The sequence below is a fragment of the Peromyscus eremicus genome, chromosome 2, assembly GCF_949786415.1.
Source record: "Peromyscus eremicus chromosome 2, PerEre_H2_v1, whole genome shotgun sequence".
Classification (NCBI taxonomy): Eukaryota; Metazoa; Chordata; class Mammalia; order Rodentia; family Cricetidae; genus Peromyscus; species Peromyscus eremicus.
The window spans coordinates 90,107,109-90,129,307 of NC_081417.1; the positions used below are offsets into that span (position 1 = coordinate 90,107,109).

The 22,199-nt window shown below is 39.5% G+C and overlaps 1 protein-coding gene across 1 annotated transcript in view; it reads left to right on the forward strand.

Annotated features, from left to right (window-relative positions):
- The first annotated feature begins 1,218 nt into the window (after nt 1-1,218).
- The window catches only part of Frmd3 (FERM domain containing 3), a 179,724-nt gene continuing 158,743 nt past the window's right edge, over nt 1,219-22,199 (forward strand). The window contains exon 1 of the mRNA XM_059255946.1: nt 1,219-1,365. Within this exon, the coding sequence (XP_059111929.1) occupies nt 1,219-1,365 (147 nt within the window). The remainder of the gene's footprint in view (nt 1,366-22,199) is intronic.

Sequence of the window (22,199 nt, forward strand, 5' to 3'; positions counted from 1 at the left end):
AACCAATGCCCTCTGAGCCTCCTTCCCTGCACAGCACAGGATATCCTTTTGGATGAAGGCACTCTTCATGTGTGGCAAAACGTGAAATAACTGAGAGCTAGCAACAAGTTCTCCCATTAACACCCGTTCTTTCTTCACTGGAAAAGAAAGAGGAACAAAGCAGCTTTCATTTAATTCCTATTCCCTAACATCCCACCCTCCATCTCGAAGCTCCACCCACCTACACAGCGGCAGCCTCTCTGCCACCCCTTGAACCTAGAGCACTTCACACAGGGACAGAGGCACCTTGGGATAGCAATGCATTCCTGGAGAGTAGCAGGGAATTCCAGGGTTTTCAGCACCCAGAGAGGAGACTAAAATAGGATGGGAGGCTTCTTTGTCACTAGATTCCTATGCAGTTGGAGGTGGAGGAGGCTCTCTCGGGGGTGTGGGGGGGGGGCAGAATAGGGCTCCTAGTTGGTGTCTAAGAGATACTGTAATCGAAGATCACGCTGCTTAAGAAAGACAATTCCTTCCTAAGGAAAGAAGGGGGCTGATCTGATTAACTGAACCAGCGACTTTAAAATCCTCCAGGAATATCCGAGAGTTACTATGGCCCTGGGCATATGCAATACCTGTGCCTCCTGCCATTGTCTGGGACTCCCTGCCAGCCCTACAGTCCTCCACCAGCTTAATGGAGGTGTGTGGAGTGCTCTCCACACTTTGTTGCCCGCCGGGACCTGGGATTTTACAGTGCAGGGCACACTTGAGTCCCAGGGAAGCAGTAGGGCAGGGACCATCTATAGCAACCACGATGGGAGGAGGGAGGAGGTGGCCAGCAGGAGGAAGGCAGCAGGGCCTATCCTGACGCAGCAGCAGCGGTGGAGGAGGCCCCTCCAGAGATGCTGGGCGTCAGGATCCAGCCCGTCCTCTGCCTCCTGCCTCCCCCTGCCTCGATCCCTAGGAGGGTCCTGGGTTCCAGCCACCCTCAGGCTCAAGCCAAGGGAGGTGCCCTCTGAGCTAGCTACGGAAGGAGGCGGGGACTGAATCGTCTGAGGAGGAGAGGGAGGAACCGACACTCCTCGAGCTGGTGGCTGCTGGCGCCCTGGGTTGCCGCCGTCTCCCTGGGCGGAGCTGCACCCGGAGCCCGGACTGTATTGAGAGCGTGTGAATGTCCGCGTGGACTAGGGCCGCGCGGGCCCCGCGCCTCCTACGGCTCGCTCCCGCGTGCTGCTGTGTATGTTCGCTTCTTGTCACTGTGCGCCGAGAGGCAGGAGGACTATGAAGATGATTCACTTTCGGAGCTCCAGCATCAAATCGCTCAACCAGGAGATGAAATGCACCATTCGGCTGCTGGACGACTCGGAGGTTTCCTGCCATATCCAGGTGCGGTGGCACGGGCGAGGATGCAGGGTGTGCGGTATTCGCAGGGTACAGGAGTAAGGGGGCTCTGAGGGTAGCCATGTGCCGGAAGGAAACCCACCTCATCAGAGAAGCCTGGCTAGAATGCGGGATTTGCTTCAGTCCTCAAGATAGGGGCTTTGGCCCTCTGTAGTCATCTGCTTTGCATTATCCTTGCCTCAGCCCCCTACCCTGGCATGTACCCTGTGCTCACTTCGCGTTGCTCCTAGGCTGAGGCGGTAGCCAGATGTCTTGCTTAACGCCGCGTTGGTCCCTTTAGAGCCTATCCCACCAGGACATAGAAGCTGTGAGGGTCGGGGGGGACATTTGCATGCTCACCCCCCACACGGCTTTTTTTTTTTTTTTTTTTTCTCACCCACCACGTGGAAAAGGACTCCACCGGCCAGGGCTCGCCTTTCTGTTTCCCGCGCCCAGGCCGTTTGGGAACCTGCTTCTTGTGCCCTGCTGTCCCTCTGCCAGTAGTCTGTACTTCTCTAGTGGGGCAATGGACTTCCCCAAGTTTCCTCGAAATCTTGGGCTCCAGCCTCGAGAGATGGGGTGCACGTTATAATTGAAGTGGAGCTACCTCAAAAGAAGGTGAAGTCTGTGCTTCAGAGAAAAGAAAAAAATTCATAAGGCTAGCAAATGGGTCCTGCAGGAAGCTAGATCTTGGGTAAAAGAGCTTGGAATTTTGGTGACTATTTACTGTGGTCAAGTTGGAGGAGAAAGGCACATTGCTTATTATTTTTATTGACCCTCCCTTCCTTGGGAGATAAGAGTCTTTGGCCTTGCAAATATTTTGTAACCTGCTGCTTCTGCTTCTGCTGCTGCTGGTGGTGGTGGTAGTGGGCCGTGTGTGTGTGTGTGTGTGTGTGTGTGTGTGTGTGTGTGTGTGTGTGTGTGTGTTTCGGTGCACTCACACACGCTTGTGTTTCCTTTAGCTGAGGTTGTTCTGGTAAGTAGGTGTGCGCTCCTCCCATGACCTCATCTGGCATGCACATTCTGCAAAACTTGTATTGGAACTAAGTACTGCTGGCATCAGTTTAAAATCGAATTCTTTATTTCTATGATACCCTCTTCTGGTCTACTACATTTAAGGTTCTAAGACCCATGCCTGTGGTAGGAGAATGGATTAGCACCTCCTAGAGGCCGAAATCCATCTCTAAGTTGTCCCTGGATTTTTAAAAAGACGTTTCTAATTAAAATTAAAATTATATTACTTTCCCCCTTCTCTGTCCTCCCTCAACCCCTTCCAAGTCTCCACTCTCCAACTTTTTCCATGCTCCCCCAACCACACTCTCCAACTGATAGCCTCTTTTATTATTACTGTTACATATACACAGTTACATAGATACAACCTGCTGAGTGGGTTTTTGTTGTTTGTCTGTGTATGGTTTCAAGGCTGACCACTTTGTATTGGATAACCAATAAGGGGACTCATCCTGCTCTTTAGCATTAATTAATTGCCTGAAGTTCTTTATATAGAGGTGAGGCTTTGTGAAAACATCCTCCTTCTCAGTATGCTTATTGATATTGCTGTCGTTCAGGTCTTGATTATGCCATTTCTCTGAGAAACTGTTTCACAGCAGAAATTCTGGTATTCAGCATCTTACAATCTTTCGCCACCTCTCACACAATGTTCCATGAGCCATCATGCAGGACCCTTGAGGTAGATGTATCCTCTGGGGCTGGCCTCCCCATGATCCTTGATCTTTGGATTGTGTCCAATTGTGATTTTATGTGATTATTTCCATTTGCTGTAAAGAGAAGCTTCTTTAATGAAGGATGGTAGATACATTTGTCTGTGGGTATAAGGACAAGTTTTAGAATGTAGTTAGGAGTTATATTGGTCTGCCCAAGTGGTAGTAGTAGATTCTTTCCTAACATCCAGGACCTCACCAGATCTGGGAAGCTGGTTATGTTTCTAGTACCATGCATGATTTCTCTCCAATTGAGTGGAATTTCCATTCATCAAACAGCTGTTGTTGCACCTTTATAAATATTTACTCCTGCTGGTCACTGTTGTGGCTCTTGTGAGTCACAGCTCAGAGGGGATTGTTAATTGTGTCTCTCCTACACTGGTTAGTTTTATGTCAAACTTGAAACGAGCTAGATTCATTTAGGGAGAGGGAATGTCAACTGAGAAAATTTCCCATCTGATTTGCCTGTGGAAAAGCCTATTGAGCATTTTCTTGATTGATGATTAATGTCAGAGGACGTAGTTCACCGCCGGGGGGTGGGGAGTGGGGGGGTGCCACCCCCGAGCTGGTGGTCTCCTAGGTGCTATAAAACAGCAGGCTCAGCAAGCCATGAGAAGCAAGCTGTGAGGAGCAAGCCTGTAAGCCCTGCTATTCCTGGCCTCTGCTTCAGTTCCTGCCTCCAGGTTTTTGGCCTGATTGAGTTCCTGCCCTTCCTTCCCTCCATGGTGGACCCTTACCTGGAAGTGTAAACAAAAATAAACCCTTTCATCTCCAAGTTGGAGGTTTACCACAGCATTAGCAACCTTTCTAACACACTTCTCTTAGAAGTTTTCATAGTGTCATAATATTTCCTGGTACTATGGAAGCTAAACCACAGGAAGGATTTTAGGTTAGATCCAGCTTGAATAAAAATAATCTGAGTTCTGTGTCCTAAGTGTGCAGTGTCTTCAGCAATACGGGCTTACCTTTAACTTCTGAAAGGCAACAGTAGCAACAGCAGTATTCTATATTGTTTTGGGAATCCCTTGGACTACCCTGGCCAATCATTCAAAGGGAGATTTTTCATACCTGGTCCTGAGAGTTAGTCTATAGTTCTTGTGGAGGCATTGTCAGCCTGTGTGTGTGTGTGTGTGTGTGTGTGTGTGTGTGTGTGTGTGTGTGTGTGATATATAATTTAGGTAACTATAAAATAAGAAGGCTTTATCAAATAACCTTGGTGGTTTTTGTCAGCTCTCATTCCTTCTGCTTCTGTACCGACCTCCCTCTCCCCTTCCCTGTTGGAGCCTCACCCCATTTTTCTGTTTGACCTTCATTTTATTGCTGTTCCCCTCTCAACCCCTCCTGCCCGGTGGTCCCATTATGCTTTCCTGGTTTCTGTAGTTACTCCATGGTGCACACTTACTTCTAAAGATTGGAGCAATGGGATGTTCGTTGTGTTTTTGATTGTGCTAATTTGGGTCAATCCTTTCTTTTAGTTAGTTGCTGTCTGTTAATCTCATTTATCTTCTCAAAGAATGAGTTCTTAGAATATTTTTATTTATTAATTTTTATTTATTTATATTAACATTTTTCATGAAATATATTTTGATCATATTTTACTGTCCCTCAACTCCTCCCAGTATCTCCCCACCTCCCTCCTCATACAACTTCATGTTCTTTTTCCTCTTTCTTTCTCTGTCCCTAAAAAAATAACACCCTAGAAACAAAAAAAAGAAAGAAAATCAAAACAAACAAATGAAAAACCAGTAACACTAAGAATACCAAAACAAAAGAACAAAAAAGAGTTTAAAACAATGGAGTCCATCTTGTGTTTTCCAACTTCTCCTCTTTCTTGCTTACTGCTGGTTTGAGTTTGTTTTTTTTCTTATTTTTCCACATTCCTGAGTTGCATCATTTGTGTACACTATTTCTGATTTTTTTAATTCAAGGCACTTACAACTAGAAACTTTCCTCTTAGGATTGCTTTTAATGTGTCCCAGAGGTTTTGTTGTGTAATATTTTAATTTTTATTTAGTTCCAGGAGTATTTTAATTTCTTTCTTGGTTTCTTATTAGACCCATTCATCATTCATTGATATGCTGTTTAATCTCCATGAGTTTATGCACCTATTAAAGTTTTGTTTACTATTGACTTTAAGTTTTATTGCATAGTGGTTGGGTAGGATGCATAGGATTATTTCAGTTTTTCTGTATTTGTTAAAGTTTGCTTTTTGTCCCAGTGTATGTGGTCCATTTTAGAGAAGCTTCTATGTACTGCTGAGTAGAATGCATATTCTTCAGTGTTTGCATAGAATAATCTGTATATATCGGTTAGGTTCATTTAGTGTAAGTTGGCATTTAATTCTGAAGTATCTGTTTATTTTCCGACCAGATGACCTATCTGTTGGAAAAAGTGGGATGTTGAAATGTCCTTCTATTATTATGATTGTTTTAAACTGTCTTTAATTTCATTCATATACGTTTTATGAAATTGGGCGCACCAGACTTTGGTGCATGTGTTTGATATTGTCACCTTTTCTTGATTAAATGATCTCTTGATTAGAATGAAGTACACTTCTCTGTCTTTTTTTTTTTATTAGCATTAGTTTGAAGTTTATTTTGTCATTTGGCAAATAACCCATTCCTTCCTTAACCCATTTGCTTAGAAGGCATTTTTCTATCCTTTAACTTTAAGGTGTTGCCTACTTTTTAAACTGATTCCTATAGAAAATAGATACATGGATTTTTGTTCCTTAACATATCCAGCTAACTTGTTTCTTTTGATTGAAGCATTGAGACCATTTACTTGCAGTTGTTATAGAAAGGTGTATATAGATTGCATTTTTGATGGTTTGTTTTCTTAGTTATGGTTTCTGTTTCACTAAATTATAGCTTTATTTATTTCTGTCTAGAATTTCTTGGTTGTGCTTATTCTCTTCAGTTCTAAGTATTGCTTACAGGGTTCTATTTACTTTGGGATTAAAAACTGAATTCAATAAAGAGGACAGAAATATTAAAGACAACACAAACTGATATGAAGATGAAATTGAAAAATGCAACATCCCAGTTAGAAAACACAGAAGAAAGCCTTTCAAGTAAAATGAATCATACAGAAAATAGACTATCAAGACAACAATAAAGAAGGGGATTGTGGTGAAATAGACAAAGAATATAAATTTTCTTTTTAAAGCATAGGAAAGGAACATGTGTGAAATGTAGGGCACCATCAAAAGACCAAATCTGAATTATAGGCATAGATGAGTGAGATGAATCCCATGTAAATGGCATAGATCATATCTTTAACAGGATCATAGAAAAAATTTCCCTAAACTACAGAAAGACAAACCTGTACAGATACAAGAAGCATACAGAATCCCTAGGCAAGACAAGACAAGAAACACCCCACAACATTTCATAGTTCAAACACTAAATATACAGAACAAAGAAAAAATATTGAAGGCTACAAGAGAAAAAAAAAACACAAGTCACATTTAAATAAAAACCCATCCAAATAACAGCTGGTTTCTCTTTTTCTTTCTTTCTTATTATTATTTTGTTGTTGTTTCAAGTTAGAGTCTCACTATGTAAAACAGACTGACCTCAAACTCATAGATGTTGGCCTGCCTCTTGTCTCCTGGGTGCTGGGATTAAAGACATGCATCATTATGCTCTGCTCAATATATGTATGTGTGTGTGTGTGTGTGTGTGTGTGTGTGTGTGTGTGTGTGTGTGTGTGTATTCAATGCATTTATTCTTACCCTCTTGGAGTTCAATGAAGTATTTGTTCATGCTTCTTAAATTCCTTTAATTCTTTGATGCATTTTATGATTGTTCTTACTAAATTCTGTGTCCTGGGGTGATTGTGTCTAGGTAGTTGTTTTTGTGATTTGATCTGGGTTTATGGACTTCAATGATTATCTGTCTGTCCTGATAATCTGACCTTCCTTAGATTGAATCAATATAGGAGCTGCATGGTCTGATCTCAGCCAGGTTGGGTTCACTGTTTAACTAGACCAGGCAAGGATGCCTCCCAAACCACAGGTTTGGAACTAAGCCTGTGGTTACAGAGATGGCAGTGGGTAGCCAGAAGGATGGGAGAGGAAAGGAGCATCTCACCAGTCAAAGGTGACTCTTGGACAGAGCAGTTTCAAAGACCGTTTATCTGGACTTAGGCTTATGGGTGTGAAGACGGCCACAGGCAGCGGGGATGGAGAAGTGATGAGAAAGACAAAAACCAACTTAGCCAGAAAGGTGGCTCACAAACAGTTTTTGCAGGAGGCACATCTGGACCCAGGCCTGTGCTGAGGTGGGGATAGGGGAGAAATTTTGAGGTTGGCACAGGACTGTAAAAGGAAGACTTCACTTACAGGGCAAAGTTGGCTGGTGAACAAAGAGAAATCCTAGTCTGGAACTAGGCTTCCTGAAATTTTTGTTTAATTATTTATTACAGGGATTTATGACAGGAAGGCAGTTGAAACTTTTGTAAACTGACATTGGGGAGAGTTTCAGTGCAGGGCTATAGTTCCCTACTATCTGCCAAAAAAACTGCAGCAGCAGTGGCTGGAAGTGTGTTCAGACTGCCTCCGGAATAAGTCAAAACACTCAGGATGCAAATTTGTGGGTTGCTCATTAGTCTGCTTTCTAGAAATATAAATTCTGCAGAAGGTTCTACTGCAAGGAGCGCTCAGGACTGTTGTGTGAGATCATGTGACTGCATCCAGTACCATTTTTCAGTATCTTCTATGTGTTATCCCTTTTAAAACTCTAATATCCAATACATAATATAAGCCTTACAGATGGACATTATTTCGATTTTATGGATAAGAAAACTGGGATATTGAAATATTAACCTATTTGTCCAAAAGAGCTGCTGGCATTCAGATCACAATTGTCTGGATCCAAAGCTCTTGTATGCCTTTGGCATACTACTTCATGTTCAAAATAATTAAATTTCAGTGAGTTTTCCAACACAGAAACAGATGAATCCATAGAAGGCTGCCTGAACTGATTTGAAGACCAGTAGGGAGTCATGTCTTGTTAATTTGCGTATGGATCAAGTTCAGGATCTGGCTGGAAAGCTGGCATTCCAGAGCTGATTGGAATGCCACAATCCAAATGCTACTGGGAAAAATACAGCAAATACTGTATTTTTCTTTAGGAAAATTATACTTACATGCAGTTAGGTTCTACACACTGTATTTTTATGTTTCAAATCAGATAATCTTCAAATTATCCCTGTGAATCAAAAGATGAACTGTGAACCAAACCAAGAACTAAGAGGAGATTGCCTGGCTATGCTCTGACTACATACTATGGTGGTCAGGGGACATGTGGGCTCCCAATTGTTCTCCCCAGCAGTGTTGATTCTGGAGGACACTACACAGTGTGTTTTTGTTGTAACATGAGCTTTGGAGCCCTTTGCATTGGTGATTTTCCTCACAAGCATAGGACAAAAGGAGAGGAGTATTTCAGAAAAAAAAGTGTAGCTCATTCATAAGATGAGGAACTTTTGCATAGTTAGGTAGTTCAGGTGATTATATTTTCAAAGATGAATTAAAATTAAAAAAACTCATTTCAATTTTATGCAATTAGTATTTGCTAAATATCTTCCATATGTCAAACACAGAGCTAGGACTAAAAATAGTTTTTACAAAATTAAGTTAGTTAAGAGGCCCTTGATCAGTTTGGGAAAGATGAACAAAATTTTTATTTGAGAACAAAATGGCATATAGACATGGCATAAAGACTGTTGTATGCAGGTAAGAGTGTCTGCTTATAAATGAAACTGGTAAATAATTAAAGGATCAGTGGACAACATCTAAAAGCAGGTTAGAAATCCAAATCTAAGGATCATTTTAATGGTCTGCTCTAGAATCTTCATTTGAATGGGAGCATAGATGACTGCCAGTTGACTTCTATTTGTCTTTTTATATTTTTCTTGATATAGTAACCTAGACATAAATAATATTACTGGATGTGGGAATGAAGGCTAAATCAGAGGCCAAGATGATTAGAATTAGTGACTAAAATATTGACAAAGCCCTTTCAAAGACTACTCACATAATGCTTGTTGTGGCCCAGTATGTACTATATCATTCCTCGTGCTACAATTTGGAGTATAAATTCAAAGGCAGGGAAGATAATAACAGATCATGGCTAGTGTCTAGCATCTTAGTTAAAGTTTTTATTGCTATAAAGAGACACCATGACCTTGACAACTCTTATAAAGGAAAAACAGTTAATTGGGGCTGGCTTACATTTTCAGAGGTTTGGTCCTTTATTATCATTGTGTAACATGGTTGCCTGCAGGCAGACATGGTCCTGGAGGGGTAGCAGAGAGTCCTTACATCTTGACTTATAGGAAACAGGAAGTGGTCTGTCTCACTGGGTGGAGCTTGAGCATAGGAGACCTCAAAGCCCACCCTGACAGTGACACACTTTCTCCATCAAGGCCACACCTACTCTGACAAGGTCACACCTCTCATTAGTGCTACTTCCTTTGGGGACCATTTTCTTTCAAACCACTAAAACTGGGTTAGTTTACTCTTTTTCTAGAAGTATAAATTGCTGATGAAGAGCCTAGGCCTTGGTTTTTAGAGTTAATCTAGAATCTCAATGTTGACTGAAACAAGATCTTCACATACAAACAGAAATTACAGTATCATTTACCAATGAACACCATAATAAAATTAATCTCTTTAAAAATGAATTAGCTCTACTTATATAAGTCAGCTACTTACTAACAGACTGTCTAATAATTCTGCTTTGGTGCTTCTATCCAAAGATAGATTTCATTATTTTATGTATACATTACTGACTATTGGTTTGAAAGTTGTGCAAATCCTTGTGATCTGAAACTGGTAATGTGGTATTCTTAAATTCTTGTATTTGGCAAGGTTATCATGGAGTAATATGTTTGGAGTTTAGATTTGCTTCAACTGTACTAAATCATGCAATTATTTTGCTTTTGAAGTTCCCCTAATGGTTTGAGTGAATTTGACATCTTTCCACTGAAAACTTTTTTAATATAGGAGAAAGACAGTGCTAGTGAAGTCATGGGTCTTGGAGAAGAACTTACTATTATCACCTTACTAAACCAGTATAAACCCTAACTCCACTCTAAATGTTTGTTTGTATACTTCCTAATAAGTGTAATCTTCACCCCTCATCAAGGAGCCTTCTCTTTGCAACAGTTGGAGACCACGTCAGAAAACCACAACCAATCAAAATGCAGAGTTGTAGAGCCCAGTCCCATGGGATACATCTACAAAACAACTCCTGCACCCAAGGCTCAGGGATCATTGTAGAAAGAGGCTGGAAAGATTGTAAGAGCCAGGTCAGGGAGTTCGTTTTTGAGACTCTGTCTCCTAGCAATGTCAGAAGCTACACACATACAGTCTTAGCAATATGACTTCCCAAATACAAACTGAACAAAGATGATACCATTAGACATGCCAAAGTGGACAGAGGATAGACCACAGGAGGCCTCATCCCTACACAAAGAACTCAGCTAACAGATGCTCAGAGAGGAAGAAATAGTCTTCCAAAGGAAAGAATACATCAATTAGTTGGTTATTCAATACTAAATGGTCAGCCCTGAAAACATGTAGAAGTAACATTATAGAAACAGGTTGTATTTAGAAATACATATGCATATACATATATGCATATAACAATAATCAACGAAAAAAGAGGCCATGAAATTGACAGAGAACAAAGAAGGGTATATGGGAGGATTTCAAAAGGAGGAAAGGAAGAGGGAAATTATTTAAATTTATTATAATCTCAAAAGAAAAAGTGTAATAAAAAAACCAACATCATAACATCACACCAGTGTTAAGAGAAAGCAAATGGATATCACAAAACTATTACCTTCTATTTTCTTCAGTATCTATGCACACATTCACACATATACTCATATATCAATATGCTGCCATCTTATATAACTACATACTCTCCTTTGCGCACCAGCGTGATAGAGGTATTGCTTAGAGTTCAAAATTTCAAATTAATCCCCATATAATTGCAGAGAGAAACATAAAGATAGTATCAATATAATTCCTGTCTATCCTCTAAAATGCTTTACCTTGTAATCCTAAGAAATATTCTGCAAGTCAGTTCAGTTCTTGCAGTGTCAGGCCCTGGTATTTAGTGCCCTCTAGAAAATTAAGAGAACATAATGTTTTGGGGCTGAGCATGAGCTACAAGATAGCTTGACACTTTTTTTTCTAGAAGGCTTAGGGAGAAGGGTAATAAAATCACTAGAGTCAGGAGAAAAAAGATAAAAACAAAACTTTGTGTTCTTTCATACCACCTGGAACTTTATCTGGGGTAGCTTCACCTTTTGAGTTCCCAAACCTCAAAGGAATTGTGTTTCTTCAGATGGGTGTCCTGCCACATGGTTGAGGGGCACCTTGAGTGATACTTTTTGCTTCTGTGTGTGGAAAGAGTTTTTCCACCAGGTGTAGAAGGCACCTTCTTGCTCAGTGCTGATTAAGAAGGGTAAAGAGAGGAAACGTTGCACCGTAATTCAAGGGCGATTACAGAAGCTGAGTTTGCAGGTCCAGCTGCAATGTGACCACCTGAGAACAGCAAATTAGAAGAACAAAGCAGATTTAAACATATGCCACAAAGAGTAGGATGGCTCAGGTTTCTCTCCAAATTGAACTTTGAAATAGAAACATTTTCTTGGTGTTACTAGAAATAAAATCGAGAGAAGAGGCAGGATTTAGTTTCATACCTTTAGGGTATTCCACTATTAAGGCAAAATCCAATACTTAAAAAAATACCTCCATCCATCCATCCATCCATCCATCCATCCATCCATCCATCCATCTACCCATCCACCCATCCATCCGTCCATTCATACAGCCATGCATCATCCCATTTATCCACCTTTTTAAAAAAACAAACATTTTCCCCAGGGGATATTGGATTTTGTAAGTTCTCAGCTAGGATTTTAAACTTTTATGTGTTTTTGGAAGTAGACATGGTTCCAAAAACTGTGATTGTTGCTATTGCAATTACTTTTTAATTACACACCAGGAAACTGGAAAAACCTTACTGAGGCTACTCACCTCTTTTAAGTATTAGGATGTTTCTGAGAATGGCTAGAAGAGAGTGTTATAATAAATAAATGTAGATGTTCCAGGAAATACATGTTGGATAGAGGTACAAAAACTTGAAAAGGCCTCTATGGGGGCCTTTTCTGGATATCTGAGATACAGGAAGATAAATTAGAACATGCTCTAATAAAGAATACAGACACATAAACCGATTCAACACAGTAATGTTATAACAGAAAGATGCCAGAATGCTACTGGAACTCAGAGAGGGGGCCCTTAGTAAAGTGAAGATGAGATTTGGAGAAGGCATGAGTTTCCATTAACCTCTGTTGTTTCCTTCCAAAGCTACCACTTCTTACAGGGAAGTTTTTTAAATAGATCACGGACATTTTCATCCTGACGTCTTCTTACTCACATCTAACTTGGTTCTTTTTCTTGCAAACATCTCAGGAAAATTATAACTTATTATTGTGGGGAGGTCTTTATTTTTTTTCTGGTTTTCATTTTAGCCTTGGTTTTTATTACTGAGTTTTGAAAGAGAAATAATCCTAACAGTCTAATTAAAACAAGCAAGATACATGGAATTCATTTTTAGAAAGAGGGGAGGCTAAGCTAAATAACAAAGCCCACGGTCCTTGAAAAGATGTGAATTCATAGTTCTCCTTTTTCTGTTATCCCCTCCCTCTATCACTCCCAAGGTGGAACTTCCAGGAAAGTGATAGGCATATTTTGGAAGACTGCTATACCCAGAAATTTAGTCTGCTATAAGTAAATGTATAAGATATGAAAATATGAATATGGTTTTAAGTACACCTAAAATTGAAAAGTTCATTATGACAAAGGTTACTGATATGTTCCCATGGTGGGAATTCCCTGAAGCCAGTTTGAGGTGACCCAACAAGAGGTGATTATTATCACCTATTATTTTTATTATGTTGTTTTAAGGACCCTGAGTTGGCCCATCTGAAGTGAACACTATTACTTGTCTTTAAATCCTTTTTTATAGACCACCACTATTTTTATGACCATCTAGAATGACCTATACCATCTGTTGTTTTATCTTGTTTTAGGCATACTGTACTTCCTAAAGCTAAGCTCTTTTCTCACATTATAAAATGTGATTTCAAGATAAATCACTTTCTGCCAGATTTTAACGCTGCAGTGCTCTAATGCAGCATGAGGAAAGGACAGGCCGGCTTTTGCAGGGATGATGTGTGATACACATTTAAAAAAAAAGTAGCCATTGTCCAAAAACTGGCAGGTGGGCAGTGTGAAAGGGTGTAGTTTGAAGGACACTCTAGGAAAAGGCCAAGCATATGCAAAGAATTGTCATTTATGGGAAATTGAAAGGCTTGTACTGCAGTTTATAAAATACAGTAGGGTGTTGGCAATTATCTGCTTAAGTGGATAGTGTAGTATATAATTAGAATCCTGAAAACATTATTGGCCATTTTTGCTAGGGAGAAAATAAGACTATTCATCAAGGTATGGTTTGCTTGGGCCAAAGAGAACTGAAGGAGTGTTTATTCTGAGTAGTTACTGAATGACACTATTCATGAGGAGATGTGAACAAATGTCTACTTACCAGACAGGACCAGTGACAGACCAGTTAGAATATATCAAAGTCCAACATGGGGAACCACTGAGTTTTCTTGAGGTTGCTTACAGGACCAAGAGTGACTGCAGGCTTCATTTTAAAATGAAATAGTTCACCTTCCTTCAAAACACCTATGTCTTAATGAACTTCCCTGCAATATGGAATGTTTTATCTCTGAGGAAAGTGTTACACAACAGTGGTATAGCTCATATTTTTGCAGCTACAGCTAAGAGATTTTAAATGTTCTGTCTCAGGCTGTGAATGTCTTAATGGTTTGTTTTTGTTGTTGTTGTTGTTGTTGTTGTTCTGTTTTGTTTTTTGTAAAAGATAATCCCAGGGACTATAGTTTATAAATTCTTAGCTAAGATTTTAAGTTCAAGCCAGATGTTGGTGGCACATGCCTTTAGTCTCAGTACTTGGCAGACAGAGGCAGGCGGATCTCTGAGTTTGAGGCCAACTGGTCTACAGAGAGAGTTCCAGGATAGCCAGGACTACACAGAGAAACCCTGTCTCAAACAACAACAACAGCAACAAAAAGACTTTAAGCTCTGCCTCCACCATGAGTGAACCTATCAATGAAGCAAGTCATTCTTTTCGCTTGTTAGTTTGCTTTTATTATTTTTATTTTTTACATCCAGACCACAATTTCTCTTCCCTCCTCTCCTCTCAGTCTCCCCCACTCCCCCCATCATCTGCTCCTCCTCCATTTCTCTCCAGAAAAGGGCGGGCTTCCCATGGATATCAACCAAATGTAGCATATCAGGTTGCAGTAAGACTAGGCACCTATCTTCAATGTTAAGGCTGGGTAAGGCAACCCAATATGAGGGAAAAGGTCCCCAAAGCAAGCAACACATTTAGAGACAGCCCCAGCTCCCACTTTTAGGAGTCCCACAAGAAGACCAAGCTATGCAACTGTAACATACACGCAGAGTGCCTAGGTTAGGCTTATGCAGGCTCTCTAGTTGTCAGTTCAGTCTCTGTGGGCCCCTATGAGCCCAGGTTAATTGATTCTGTGGGTTTTCTTGGGGTGTCCTTGGCCCCTCTAGCTCCTAGAATTCTTTCTCCCCTTCTTCCACAGGATTTCCTGAGATCCATCTGATGTTTGGCTGTGGGTGTCTGCATCTGTTTCCATCAGTTGCTAGATGAAACCTCTCTGATGACAATTGAGTACCAATCTATGAGTATTGCAGAGTATCATTAGGAATCATTCATTAATTTTTCTTCTCTTTCTTTTCTTTTCCTTCCTCCCTCCCTTCCTTCCTTCCTTCCTTCCTTCCTTCCTTCCTTCCTTCCTTCCTTCCTTCCTTGATCTCTCTCTCTCTCTCTTTCTTTGCCAGAAGTGTTTGAGCTCTCAAGTCTCTGGGTCCTGGCCCTCCAGGCAGTGTCAAGAGTGGGCTTCTTCTTGTGGCATGGTTCTCAAGCTAGGCCAGTCATTTGTTGGGCACTGTCACGATTTCTGCCCCACTTTTACTACAGCACATCTTGTAGGCAGGACAAATCGTATATCAAAAGTTTTATGGCTGGGGTTGGTATTCCAATCTCTGCACCGGAAGTCTTACATAGTTACATGAGATGGCCAGTTCAGGCTCCATTTCCCCCATTGCTAGAAGTCTCAGCTAGGGTCACCCTCATAGATTACTGGGAGTTTCCATTGCACTAGGTTTCTAGCTCATCCCCAAGACACCCCCCAATTCTCTCCTTCCATCATCCTCTGATCTGATCCTTCCTATTCCCATACCCACAGTCCATCCCACCCTACCCATCTACCCTCAATGTCTATTCTATTTCTCCCTCCCAGGGAGATTCAAGTGCCCCACACACACACACTTGAGCCCTCCTTGTTACTTAGCTTCTCTGCATCTGTGGATTGTAGCATGGCTATCCTTTACAGCTAATATCCACTTATAAGTAAGTACACACCATGTTTGTATTTTGGTTTCTAGGTTACATCACTCAAGATGATTTTTTTCTAGTCACACCAATTTGCCTTCAAATTTTATGACATTGTTTTGTTGTTGTTGTTTTGTTTTGATTTTTAAACAGCTAAGTGATACTCCATTGTGTAAATGCCCCACATTTTCTTTATCCATTCTGCAGTTGAGAGACACTTAGGTTGTTTCTGGTACCTGACTGGTTATGACCATAGTTGAGCAAGTGTTCTTGTGGTAGGATGGAGCAGACTTTGGGGATATGGCCAAGAGAAGTATAGCTGGGTCTTAAGGTAGATTGATTCTCGATTTTCTGAAAAACTACCATATTAATTTCCAAAGTGGCTGTGTAAGTTTGTACTCCCAACAGCAATAGAGGAGTGTTCCCCGTGTTCCATATCCTCTCCAGCATGTGCTGTCACTTGTGTTTTGGCTTTAGCCATTCTGACAGGTGTAAGGTGGAATCTCAGAGTTATTTTGATTTGTATTTTACTGATGACTAAGGATGTTGAACATTTCTTTAAGTGCTTGTCAGCCATTTGAAATTCCTCAGTTGAGTATTCTCTGTTTGGATCTGTACCCCATTTTAAATTGGATTATTTAGTTTGTTGATGTCTAGTTTCTTGAGTTCTGTATGTATTTTGGAAATTAGTTCTCTTCCAGATATGGCGTTAGTAAATATCTCTCCCCATTTGGTAGGCTGCTGTTTTGTCCTGTTGATGGTGTCCTTTGCCTTAGAAGCTTTTCAGTTTCATGAAGTCCCATTTATTATTAATCTTACTGCCTGAGCTATCAGTGCTCTGTTCAGGAAGTTGTCTCCTGTGCCAATGTGTTCAAGGCTATTCCCCAATTTCTTTTCTCTCAGGTTTAGTGTTTCTCATTTTATGTTGATGACTTTGATCCACTTACACTTCAGTTTTGTGCAGGGTGATAGCTATGGATCTATTTGCATTCTTATACATGCTGACATCCCGTTAGACCAACATCACTTGTTAAACACACTTTCTCTTTTCCACTGTATAATATTGGCTTCTTTTTAAAAAATTAGGTATCCATAAGTGTGTTGATTTACATCTGTTTTTTGTTTGTTTGTTTGTTTGTTTGTTTGGGTTTTTTTATAGCTCTATAGTAGAGCTTGAAATCAGGCATGATGATACTTCTGGAAGTTCTTTTATTGTACAGGGTTGTTTTAGTTATCCTGGGTTTTCGTTTTTGTTGTTGTTTGTTTGTTTAATTTTCCATATGAAGTTGAGTATTGTTTTCAAAGCTCTGTAAAGAACTGTGTCAGAATTTTTATGGTGATTGCATTGAATCTGTAGATTGTTTTTGGTAAGATGGCCATTTTTACTATGTTCATCCTACCGATCCAGCAGAATTGGGTAATCTTTCCGTCTTCTGAAATCTTTTTCAGTTTCTTTCTTCAAAGATTTGAAGTTCTTGTCATACAGATCTCTCATTTGCTTGGTTAAAGTTATTCCAAGGTATTTTATATTGTTTATGGCTATTGTGGAGTTGTTTCCCTGATTTCTTTCTCAGCCTTTTTATAATTTGTGTATAGAAAGGCTACTGATTTTTTTTTTTTTTTTTTTTTTTTTTTTTTTTTTTTTTTTTAGTTGATCTTGTATCCAGCCACTTTGCCAAAGGTGTTTATCAACTGTAGCAGTTCCCTGGTAGATTTTTTGGGTCACTTGTGTATACTATCATATCATGTGCAAATAGCAAATCTTTGACTTCTTCTTTTCTAATTTGTATCCCCTTGATCTCCTTTTGTTGTCTGTTGGTGTAGCTAGAACTTCAAGTATTGGTTTGAATTGATATTGAGAGACTGTACAGCCTTATCTTGTTTCTGACTTTAGTGGAATTGCTTCGAGTTACTCTCCATTAAATTTGATGTCAGCTATCAGCTTGCTGCATATTGCCTTTATTGTATTTAGGTATGTTCCTTGTATCCCTGATCTCTCCAAGAATTTTATCATAGATTTTATCAAAGGCTTTTTAGCATCTAATGAGATGATCTTGTGGGTTTTTTTTTTCTTTCAGTTTGTTTATATGATGGATTACATTGACAGATTTTTCATATGTTGAACCATTACTGCATCTCTGGGATGAAGCCCGCTTTATCATTGTGGATGGTCTTTTTGATGTGTTCTTGGATTTGGTTTGCAAGTATTTTATTGAGTGTTTTTGCATCAACATTCATGAGCAAAATTGGTTTGTAATTATTTCTATACTGAGTCTTTGTGTGGTTTGGGTATCAGGGTGTCTTTAGTCTCATAAAATGAATTTGACAATTTTATTTTTGTTTCTATTTTGTGAAATAATTTGAGGAGAGCTGGTATTAGCTCTTCTTTGAAAGTCTGGTAGAATTCTGTGCTAACACTGTCTAGCCTTAGGCTTTCTTTTGGCTGGAGGGGGAGCTTTTAATGACTGCTTCTATTTCCTTAAGGATTATAGATGTATTTAAATTGTTTATCTGATCTTGATTTAACTTCAGTAAGTGGTATTTATCAAGGAAATTTCCGTTTCTTTTAGATTTTCCAATTTTGTGGAGTACAGGTTTTTAAAGTCTGACCTAGTGATTATTTGAATTTCCTTGGTGTCTGTGGTTATGTCCCTCTTTTTGTTTCTGATTTTGTTAATTTTAATATTCTTTCTCTGTCTTTTAGTTAGTTTGGATAAGGGTTTGTCTAGCTTGTTGATTCTCTCAAATAACCAACTCTTTGTTTCATTGATTCTTTGTATTATTCTTTGTTTCTATTTTATTGATTTCAGCTCTCAATTTGATTATTTCCTGTCATCTACTCCTCTTGGGTTTGTTTGCTTCTTTTTGTTCTAGAGTTTTCAAGTGCACTGTTAAGTTGCTAGTATGAGATCTCTCTAATTTCCTTATCAAAAAGGTGCTTAGTACTATGAACTTTCCTCTTAGCACCGCTTTCACTGTGTTCCATATATTTGGTTATGCTGTGCATTCATTTTCATTGCATTCTAGGAAGTCTTTAATTTCTTTATTTCTGCCTTGACCCTCTGGTCATTCAGTAGACTGTTGTTTAGTTTATATGAATTTAGTAGGCTTTCTGCTGTTGCTGAAATCTATGGTGCTTGATAAGATACAGGGGGTATTTAAATTTTCTTGTATCTGTTTAGACTTGCTTTGTGATCAAGTATGTGATCAATTTTGAAGAAGGGTTATTCTTCTTCAAAGGTTCTACCTTCAAAGGAGAAGGCATATTCTTTCATGTTTGGGTGAAATGTGCTGTAGATATCTGTTAGGTCCATTTGAGTCGTAATATCTGTTAGTTCCACCATTTCTTTATTTTATGTCTAGATGACCTGTCCATTGATGAAAGTGAAATATTAAAGTCTTTTACTATTAATGTGACATTTGATGTTTGTTTAAGCTTTAGTAATATTTCTTTTACAAATGTGGGTCCCCTTGTGCTTGGAGCATAGATGTTCAGAATTGAGACATTGGTTGATTTTTCCTGTAATGAATATGAAGTGTCCTTCCCTATCTATTGACTAATTTTGGTTGGAAGTCTACTTTGTTAGATATTAGAACTGCTACACTACCTGGCTTCTTGGGTCCATTTGCTTGGAAAATCTTTTTCCAACCCTTTACTTACTTTGAGGTAATGTCTATCTTTGATGTTGAGGTGTATATGTGGCAGAAAGATGGATCCTGTTTTTGTATCCATTTTGTTAGCCCGTGTCTTTTTACTGGGGAATTGAGTCCATTGATATTGAGAGATAATTCCTGTTACTGTGCTGTTGTTGTTGGTGGTGGTGGTGGTAGTGCATATGTATGAGTGTGTGTGTGTTTGTGTGTGTGTGTGTATGTATGTGTGTGCATGCACACTTCCCTTCTCTTGGTTTTGCTGGTGTGAAATTATTAATTTCCCATGCTTTCTTGGGTGTAGTTAACCTCTTTGGGTTGGAGTTTTCCTTCTAGTACCTTCTCTAGGGCTGGATTTATAGATAGATATTGTTTAAATTTGACTTTGTCATAAAATATCTTGTTTTCTCCATCTCTAGTGCTTGAAAGTTTTGCTGAGTATAGTAGTTTGGGCTCATATCTATGCTTTCTTATAGTCTGCAAAACATGTGTCTAGGCCCTTCTAGCTTTTAGAGTCTTCATTGAGAAGTTGGGTGTAATTCTAATCAGCCTGCACTTATATGTTACTTGGGCTTTTTCCTTTGCAGCTTTTAATATTCTTTTTTTTTGTTCTGTATGTTTAGTGTTTTGATTGTTATGCGGCAGGGGAACTTTCTTTTTTGGTCCAATCTATTTGGTGTTCTATAGGCTTCTTGTACCTTTGTAGGCATCTCCTTCTTTAGGTTAGGAAGTTTTCTTCTACGATTTTGTTGAAAATATTTTCTGGGCCTTTGAGCTGGTAATCTTCTTCTTCTATTCATGTCATTCTTAGGTTTGGTCTTTTCATAGTGTCCCAGATTTTCTGGGTGTTTTGTGTTAGAAACTTTTTATATTTAACGTTTTCTTTGACCACTGTATTAATTTCTTCTATTGTACTCTCTATGCCTGAGATTCTCTCTTCCATCTCTTGTATTCTCTTGGTGATGCTTTCATCTGTAATTCCTGTTTGCTCACCTAGATTTTCTATTTCCAGGATTCCTTCAGTTTGTGTTTTCGTCATTGGTTCTATTTCTGTTTTCAGGTCTTGAACAGTTTTATTCATTTCCTTCATCTGTTTGCTTCTGATTTGCTGGATTTCTTTAAGGGTTTTATTCATGTCCTCTTTAAGGGCCTCTATCATTTTCATAAGAGTGTATTTAAGATCATTTTCTTGTGCTTCAGCTATGATGGAATATTCAGGGCTTGCTGTAGTAGGAGAGCTGAGCTCTGATGGTACCATACTGCCCTGGCTATTGTAGATTGTGTTCTTATGCTAGCTTTTAGTCATCTGGGTTTTGGGTTGTTATAGGTGTCGTTTTCTGAGTTCATCTTTATTGGATGGATTTTTTTTATGTTTTTTTCCCCCTTTGTTTCTGCTTTTCACTGGTCTTCTGGCCTGAGTGGCCTGTGGTTTTGGTAACAAGTGACTCTTCATGTCTAGTATATCTCTGCTGACATTTTGGTAACTTATGTGGCACCTGATATTCCAGGTACCAGCTTGGTCTCTGGGGTTCCTAGGACCAGTTTGGCCTCTGGCAGAGCAGGAAGTCTTCTGCCAGAGTTGTGGGCCTTGGATTCCCAGTAAAAGAATGGCCTCTAGTAGAGCAGGGATCTTCTGCCAGAGTTATGGAGCCCCAGGAAGGGGGTGCTGTTGGGAACTATTGGGTGGGCTTCAGTGAGTGTTAGCAGGTGGTGGGCAGTGTCTTACCAGGGGTTCCTAGTACCAGCATGGTCTCTAGTAGAACAGGAGTATTCTACTGGAGTTCTGGGATGGGATATGGAGACCAGGAAAGCCAGGAAACAAGTCATTCTTAATTACAGGCCAAGAAATTAGGAGATCTTGTTAAGGCAACTTATCCTTTTTACCTATTAAGGTGGTACTGAGCCCTGACCTACCTGACTTGTATGAGCAATTTCCAAGGGCTCCAGGAAATAAAATCAAAGAGAAGTGTAAGAAGTTTAAAAAGGCCTCTATATGCACATTGTACAGTTTTTCAACAGACTTTTTTTTTAAGATTTGTTCTGTTTCTGTGCTGGATGGTAGGTACTAGCTCATATGGCAACTGGACACTTGACTGGTAGGAGTCTGCAGCCAAATTTTCAACGATATTCATCTAAAGTTCCCTACAATTTAAGTAGGGTCAGTCCCACAGTAGTGATTAACCTTGGAAGTGAACAGGAAATAATGGCCCCCTTTAGGGGTAGAGCAACAAATCCTCATTCATGTACTTATATGGTTATTTGAATGTTGCTGAGCACGGATCACATTTTAAAACCATAGGAAAATTTGTAACACGTATACACACCTTTATTCTCAGAGAGTATTTGGGGGATTAGATAGTATTTTAGATTTTTCAGTCAATGTCTGTGTCTTTTTTGAAGTCTAGGAAAGGAACAGATCCACTTACCAGGCTGAATAACAGAGAAGTCTAGGATCTTGCTCCCATTTTCATTGTTCTTTCTCCTTTGGAATAAGTTACTATTCTTGCAGGCATTGATAATATACTATATTTTCTCTTTGTCCCTAAATGTAAATGACCTACAATTAAGTGAATGGAAATTCACTCTAGTACATACTGATGAATAAACAGTACCTCTCAAATTAGTTTTTCTTCTCTTATTGATTTTGGAGATAATATCTTTTATCTTTAGTAATAAAAGCACATAGAAAAAAATCCAAATAAACACCAAAGATTACCCAGTGCAAAGTCTCCTTCTGCTTATGACTCTAGCTAATCCTTAGGGCCCCCACTTCCCACAGGAATGTTTTGTGGGCCTTGACCATTTGACACTTGCACATCCAAATATCAAATGTGTTGGATTCCTTCTATCAGATTTTCTATACCTTTAGAATTTTGGTGCCCACATATATGTATATATTTTCCTTATGGATTTATAATTGTGCTAGCAGCTAAGAGTC